The sequence below is a fragment of the Triturus cristatus genome, chromosome 2_1, assembly GCF_964204655.1.
Source record: "Triturus cristatus chromosome 2_1, aTriCri1.1, whole genome shotgun sequence".
In the NCBI taxonomy this organism is placed as follows: Eukaryota; Metazoa; Chordata; class Amphibia; order Caudata; family Salamandridae; genus Triturus; species Triturus cristatus.
This window is the reverse complement of record NC_140581.1, coordinates 1079659146-1079667637: the sequence shown is the minus strand read 5'-3', so window position 1 is coordinate 1079667637 and position 8492 is coordinate 1079659146. Positions and strand designations below refer to the sequence as shown.

The 8492-nt window shown below is 43.3% G+C and overlaps 1 protein-coding gene across 1 annotated transcript; it reads right to left on the bottom strand.

Moving 5' to 3' along the window:
* Positions 1-6598: 6598 nt before the first annotated feature.
* On the bottom strand, positions 6599-8200 carry LOC146866383 (E3 SUMO-protein ligase KIAA1586-like). Its single transcript, XM_085640529.1, has one exon. It carries the CDS (start codon positions 8198-8200, stop codon positions 6599-6601), a length of 1602 nt encoding a protein of 533 aa, XP_085496655.1.
* Positions 8201-8492: the final 292 nt, after the last annotated feature.

The window sequence follows — 8492 nt, the reverse complement described above, 5'->3', positions numbered from 1 at the left end:
GGGCTCGGATATCAAACAATATATTATTCAATTGTTAAAAGAATCCCTGAGATTGGATCAATCGGCTGAGGAGCTGTCTCTGGACATTCAACGTGTCCATAGACACCCTTTCAGGAGGAACCCCCGAAGAACAAAGCCGAGGAAAGTACGAGTGAACTTCCACACCTACACTCTAAAAGAGTCCATCTTGAGTCTGGCCCTAAAGCAGAAGTCATTGAGTGGGAAGGGTTTCAACTTCCAGATTAGATCGGACCTTTCAAGGGCCACGCTGGATAAACAGTGGGAATTTGGGAGGAGGTTAGAGGCCTTCAGGAGTCTAGGAGTGGTAGCCCAGTTAGTATTCCCAGCCGCTCTGAAGGTCATGCACAATAATACAATGCACAACATTCGATCAGTGCAGGCAGCGGATGAACTTCTAATCTCTTTGGGGAGGAGTAGAGATAAGGATAAGAACAAGGGGGGTACGAGTTAAAGCAGTAGAATATTGTTTCTGTCAAAAAGAAGAGAAGAGAGGAGGGAGAGGGGAAGAGGGAGAGAGAGTAAGGAAAAAAAAAAAAGTAAAGTTTAGATAATGCCATGAGCAAAGTTAAAGGAGATGGGGAAGGGAAAGGGATGCTGCTATTAGAATAATTTCTAGAGTAATTAGTAGAGTAACTTAAAGGGATCACTTATTGGATTAGGAAATCCGTAAAAAAAAAATTAAAAAAAATTAAAATCTAAGAACACTGTAAAATTATAAAACCAATGCCCTCTCCCTTTTCCTGGTAGGTCACTTATCTTTTTTGTTTCTCTTTTTTTTCTCCTTCTGCTTTTCTGCTTTCTCTCTCTCTCACTTACGCAAATGTAAAAGGTAATGGTTAGTTAGGACAGGAACTCAGCAGGGGTGCTATCTTCTGGTATTTCCAGATAGATAGAGCAAGGGATTCCCATGGGGTGGCGGGAGGTTCAGGGGGGCATATGGGGAGGCTGCAAGTAAAATTTTTTTAAAAGTCCTCATTTTTTGCTTGCTGTTATTTTTCTTGGTTACGGAGAGTCATAGGTCCGGAGGTAAATGGTGGTATTGCCAGTAGAGGTTATTTTGCCTGTGGGGTGAATATTCGGATGGTGGGGAGTAGAAACTGCCCCTATGGATAAGTTAAAAGTTCTTTCATGGAAGATTAACGGCCTGCGTTCTAGCCCAAGAAAGTGGAAGATTATGCAGTACCTTCGCGATTCTGACGCTCAGGTACTCATACTACAAGAGACCCATCTCCCAGAAAATGAGATTCTCTCTCTAGTTAAAAAAAATAGCTGGGTTGATCTTTGTTTTTCTACCACACAAAATTTCAATACTAGAGGGGTCGCGATCATTTTTAAAAAATCACTAAAAGCAAGACTAGTCGATAAACTCGCAGACTCAGGGGGCAGGTGGCTCATTGTCTCGATAGTTATAGCTGGGGCTTCAGTTACTATAGTAGGCTATTATGGGTCTAACCAGGACGATCCATCAGCCCTAAGTTCTGTGTTTTCCCATCTCCTTCTCTATCCGGAACCAATCATTTTGGCCGGAGATTTTAATGTGGTCTTGGACCCTAATCTTGATAAATCTCCGACTAATAGACCTATATCTACATCTAAGACTAGGGCTTTCCTACTTGATAAAATAAAGGAGTTCGGATATGTAGACATATGGAGACTTAAATCTGGGCTAAAACAGGGTATCTCATTCCGTAATTATAAATACCACCGCCAGTCAAGGATAGACTTAGCGCTGGTTAGTCAGGAATTAGTTAAATTGGTACAAAATGTTTATTATCTTACTTTTCATCTTTCTGACCATGCTGCTTTGTGCCTGGAATTGGTCGGGCTGTCAAAAATCACATTTAGAACATGGTTGTTTGACCACTCATTCCTCAATGTTCCAGACGACTTTTCTTTCTTAAAAACTGAAGCACAGTGTTTCTTCGATAATAATACCAGGTCCGCTTCCCCAGGTTGCGTATGGGATGCATTCAAGGCCTTTCTGCGCGGCCTAATCACCAACAAGGTCTCGTATAAAAGGAAGATCTATAGAGACAGGGTCACCTCACTGGAAGCTGATATGGCTAGTGTGCAGGAGAACATCATGCTAAACCCTGTCGCTCCAGCAGAAATTCAGAAAGACTGGCAAAATAAGTTACTCACATTAAAAGGGGAACTAGGTTCAATCCTGAACCTACGAGTTCTCCAGAGATGGGAGGCCAGTAAGATGGCTCATTTTGAATACGGAGAAGGCGCAGGGAAGCTCCTGGCCTGGAAAGTAAAAACGGATCGTGTCAGAAATAATATAGATCATATTATGGTTGAAGGAGTGGTTCACTTGGCAGATAGGGATATTACAAGTGCCTTTCGCGACTTTTTTAAGGACATCTACCATGAGGATAAGAATATTGAGGCGAGGCAAGTTGATGATTGGCTGAATAGAGTATCCCTCCCTTCTCTTTCGTCCGACCAGAAAGCTACCTTAGATAGACCTATTACAAGTGAAGAGGTTACTAGAGCTATCTCAGATAGTAAGAAGGGCAAGGCATCAGGTCCCGATGGCCTCCCTTCGGAGGTCTATCTGGCCCTATTACCAACAATAGTCCCCTCCTTAACCCAGTTGTTCAATCAGATTTTTCATGAGGGGTTGTACCCTCCCGACTCTTGGAACGATGCATCCATCACTCTGATATTGAAGCCTGGCAAACCAGCTGATAGCTGCGGTTCTTATAGACCGATCTCCATTTTAAACTCGGACTACTTTTTACATCTGTCCTTGCCAGAAGATTAGGGGAGGTGGCACCCTTTATTCTACATCGGGACCAACGTGGCTTTGTGAAGGGCCGCCAGCTCTTTGAGCTGACCTATGATCTATTAGGAGCCATCGACATGGCGACTGCGGACTCCTTGCCCCTAGCTATTATCACGCTGGATGCTACCAAGGCCTTCGACAGGGTGAATTGGACATTCCTGTTGGGGGTCTTGGGAAAGTTCAACATTGGTGAGGGTTTTCGTAGAGCGGTGAGTTTGCTGTATCGGAACCCTACAGCTTCCCTGTTGGTCAATGGTGAATTGTCATACCCCTTTAACATCACTCGGGGCACCAGACAGGGCTGCCCCCTCTCCCCTCTCCTATTTGACTTATACATCGAGCCCTTTGCCCAACGGCTGAGGGACAATGCTAACATCAAGCCTTTTATTTAAGGGAGATGGGAGAGGAAAGTGGCCCTGTACGCTGATGACATTCTCATTTTTTCTTCAGATTTATGTACAGCTCTCCCCGCGATCATCGCATTGGCCCATGACTATGGTGAGATGTCTGGATATCAGATCAATGCATCAAAAACGGAGATGATGCTGTGGGATGAGGCTGGGCCAGTGGCAGGGGCCCGGCTAAGCCACTCTATGCGTTATCTCGGACTCACCATCATTAGGGATATAGATAAAATCGTACCACTGAACCTTGACATTGTGACGAGAGACTGCAGAAAGCTTATGAGGTCTTGGTCTTCACTCTCTCTTTCCATTTTGGGTAGAGCTAACTTGGTTAAAATGTTTATCCTACCTAAAATCACTTTTTTGTTCAATATCGTTCCATTATATTTTGAACCTTCTATCCTAGCAAAGTTGCAAGGCTATATTAGTTCTTTTATTTGAAACGATCACATACCACGGATAGCATGGAAAAAGATTAGGCGCCGTAGAGAAAAGGGGGGTCTGGCAGCACCTGATTTACAACTATACGCTTGGGCTTTCCAACTTTCCCATGCTAGGATGCTGCTTAAGATGCCTACAAATGTGGGAATAGGTAGCATGTTTGCCGCTTTACTGAGAGGAGAGGGAATAGGCCAGCAGGGTTTTTTGCTTAAATTTGGGGATCCTAAGTTAAAAAAAAAAGTTAAGTTGAAGATTTTGTTGGGTTTCATAAAAACATGGATCAAACTAAGAGGTGCCATAAAGCTGGATTATTTCGCAAGTAGGTCGCCACTGTGGGACTCGCCGGGCTGCCCGGTATGGCTCCTTGACAGTTTGGCAACGCCCTTGAGGGAGGCTGGCCTGGAGGTTTGGGGCGAATTTTTTTTAGATGGTATCTTGCTACCTTGGGACCACCTATTAGCCAGAGTGGGGTTGGGTCTCTCTAGATTCAAATACCTACAGATGGCGAGTTGGGCCAACACTCAGAGCTCTGTTAGGGGTAGTTTTCAAATGGGAGGTAGTAGTGGTATATTGGACCTGATGATGGACAAACCTCCTGTATCTAAGGAAATCTCGCTCTGGTACAATTTGTTACTAGAAGAAGTTGATGGGGAGTTTGTCTTACCCGAGACATTGTGGAGCCCCTCTTTTACTGGAAAAGATCTTGAGAATATCTGGTACTTCTCCTTTAAGATCTTGTGGGACACAGTGAAGCCGGCGTGGTTGCGGAGGAACCATCTTTTTACGCTACATAGGGCGTATTACTCTCCACAGCGGTTATCGAAATTCTCTACTGACTCCACTGTGGCATGCCCTAAGTGCGGGTTGCTAGCAGCCTCGGATCTACACATGTTCTACGAATGTCCATTGCTGTTACCTTTTTGAGACTCTATCAGTACTTTGCTGACAAAATCTTTGGGGTATCAAATCTCAATCAACGCATTGCTTGTAATCTTCGGAACATCACTGGAAGTCCAAGGTCCTGTCAAAAAATTCTTGTTCTATTGTATCCTACTAGCAAGGAGAGAGATTTGTAGGAAATGGAAGGAACCACTGCCTCTCACCTTGTTAGATTGTCATATATCAGTACTGCAAACGTCTAAAATCGACCTAGCAAGATCTGGCAACTCCGAAAAATGTGACTTTTGGCACCTTTTAAACTGGGCCTAGGTGATCCTTTTTTTTGGGAGGTTTATTTTTCCCACTGTCCGATGATTAACGCTGCTTGGACGGCTCCCCTCCCTAGATTTACCCAAAATTATAGCTTCCCCGATTCGTAATGGGTATTTAATAGCAGCTTCATAGCCCCTTTATGGTTAACTTCTTGTGGTGCATCCCTTTGAGAGTTTGAATAATACTGAGTGCCACTTTCAGTTGGTAATGGCACTACCAGTTTACCTGTGACAGTATAGTTCATTTCTCTCTCCTAGGGCTCTTATGTGACCTTCCAAGGGCAAAATGAGGACACAAAAAAAAAAAAAACCCTCAACCCACCTTAAATGATGATCCACCATGATAATGAAATATCTCATATAATTGGGTAGAATTTGAAATGGACCCAAAAAGTCTACACCAATGTGTTGCCAAGCTCTTTTGGGACAATGACTTACTGATTCTACCTAAGGTTCATGTGTTAAAACTTTGTCACACAGTTTGCATTTGACACATATTCTTCAACTTCAGTGTCCATGCGTGGCCACCACAAGCTCTCCCTGATCTTCTTGTTAGTCAGAGTAGAACCCAAATGGCCACAGAGTGCTAATTCCATTATTCGTTGCCAAAAACAGGAAGGTACCACAAGCTTGTTGCCACGTACTAAGGCGTCATTTTCTAAAGATAGCTCATCTAAAACTTTCCAAAACATTTGCAGCTCAAACCGCAATTAGGTCTCTTTCAGCGAGCCAGATTTTACAAAAGCAACTACTTTGCTAAGAATTCAATCATTTTCAATATCTGAAATCCAATCTTTCTCACCAATAGTAGTATCTGCTACATAGACAATGAAACATTCTTCAATTTCTGTTTCCCATTCTACATTCTCAGGATCTTCCATGGGAAGTCTAGACAAGCAGTCTGCACAAGAGTTGTTTTCACCTGCAATGTATTCAATCGAGAAAGTGAACTTCAATAATTTAGCTGCTAATCTAGAAATTCTGGCCGTGGTGCGTTTAATCTTTTTACCAGAAAGTATGTTCACTAAAGGACAGTGGTCAGATTTTAGTATAAAAGGTCTACCCCACACATAGGCTTTGAATTTTATCACACTCCAAACACATGCCAAGAGTTCTTTTTCAATCACTGAATATTTACGTTCTGCTGGTCTTAAGGTGCTAGAAGCAAAGCCTACAGTGAATCCATGTCCCTTATCAAGTTGAGTGAGAACTGCCCCAAGATCATATTCACAAGCATCAACTGTTGCCACGGTGGTTCTGCCTTCAAGAAATGGTTGTAGGCAGGGCACAAGTCCTAAAAAAAGAAGTGGGGGGACTCTCCAAGGTAGGCGTGGTCACAGGAAGTGACATCACGACAGGAAGTGACATCACGACAGGAAGTGACATCACGACAGGAAGTGACATCACATGTAAGGCAGATCTATCCTTTGCATATATTGCAACAAAAGTAGAATTAGTGTGTTGAAAAAAGCAGAAGAAAAGCACATACTAGAAACTACAATAGTGATTATCAAAACTATAAAATTTATTACGCTACCTAGAACACGACATTTACATTTATTAACAAGTAGAATACACTGACCATGAGAGAAAAAAATGCAAGGTGCACACTTACAGTTAAAGCCTTATACTCTCTACATCTGTTATTTCAGACATTATGGGACATGTTATATTGCCACAGGATGTCTGGCCATGGAAAAATGTGAGACAGCTTATAGCATTGTAAGCTATCAATTAAAAAACGACCATGCTTCCGCATATCTTTTATTGTGCTGGGCTGTAGGATCAACCTTTCTAGATTGATTATCATCTGCATGACGATGAGCAATCAACCACCTGTTCACATATGGCACTGGATTCCAAAGAGGAAGAGGAGGACCCATGAGGTTGATGAACATTAATGATGAAAGGCGTCCGATACCAAGGCAGTTTCGTATGGGTGACATTACCAAGTTCATTGTGCTGAAACCCCTTTCGCAGTCACTTGAACTCACAGGAAGTGTGTTTATCGCCCTCAAAACAGGTTGCAGTTGCTCTGGAATGTCATTACCACCATTATCAATATAGTCTCTGAAGCCTTCAGATACGCCTTTGTAATTAAGACAGAATCTCCTGCACAGGTTTTGTAGTTTCTCCTCACCTTCAAACCATGGGCTCTCAATGTCATATGGCCACTTCTGTGGGTTGAGAACATCTATCTCTGAGGTAAGAGTTAAAAATTCATCTGTCCGAGAGGATGTGGCCGACCTATTGCTTGCAGACTGCGCATACAACCTAGAACGCAAGTTATCTGCTAGATTCTGATAAAACTGGGGAAGGTTTATTTTGACCTGCCCACGTGAGTCCTCACAGCTGATTGCCACTCCTCTAAATAAGCCACTCTCAATAGCTTTTTCAGCCTCCTTCCTGTGTGTCCCTGGAAACTCCTTAAGCTTTTCAATCGCCCTTACTGAACGATTGATGAGCTGGTAAGCTCGTGGCAGAGTCACTTCATCCCTTTGAAGTGCTTCCGACAGTGTCCCAATCTCATGAACTGCATCTGCAACACCAGCTAGATTGAGCACAAAATCGGAAGATGTCAGAATTCTATTCAGCCCGCTGAAAGTAGACCGGTGTTTGGCATCACGAGAAGTACTTAAACTGGCCTGAACAAAATGCTGGTGAAGGGCTGGGTATGACGCCCACGCTGCTCGTATTGCCCTTTTGCTAGAAGCAATCCACCGGATTGAAAATACTCGCCCAATTTTCAAAATTGCAATCTCTAGCTCTTTTGCACATGCAGAAAGTTCCCGCTGATTTTTGGGAGACTGGTGGTACACAGCATACAGTTTTTCAAAAAATGATGCAAGGTGCTTAAGGCCTGGCACTGTATCAACGGTGTCCGCTACACTGAGCTCAAGCCGGTGGCATAGACAGTGCCATTTTACAAGTCGAGGGTATTTACAACATAGCCTCTCCAAAACACCAGAGTTTCTCCCAAGCATTACACTGGCACCATCACTGCACACCCCTATCCAATTGTCAGCAAGGAACGTGTTGGAAAACCCATGTTTTTCCAGACATTTCAAGAGTGAGGACTCAATGCACTCTGCATCGCCCCTAGGCAACTCAAGCAAGTCAAGGAAAAAGGTTAGGGGCTCTTTTCCATTGAATGCAGCACGGACATAAATAATTAAAACAGTCAATGAAGAATGGGTTGTTGACTCATCAATATAAACAGATATTTTTGGAGCCTGTTCAACAATGCCTATGCAAAGCTTTCTCCGCATTTCCTCAGCAATGCAATCAGTTATCTGTGCTGCAGTGAATTCGCTGTGTAGAATCGAGCCCATATCTGACTGATTAGCAACCTGCAAAGCTACTAGACCTGGAAAGTCTGAAAAGGGGCGATTATTTGTTGCACAAAAGTAAAGAGTGCGAAACACCTTAACCGTTGAAGCATGAAAATGCCTCTGCTGCTCCAGGAACGTTGACGGCAGTACCTCCTTCTTGGATGCATCTTGGATAGCACATGCATTACAATGTGCTTCAGAAAGTTTATGCTTATGAATTTTTTTCCGCAGTGAGCCTAACTGGCTAGCTTTTGTTGGGCCAGATGCAGCAATGCTCCCAGTGACCCATTCT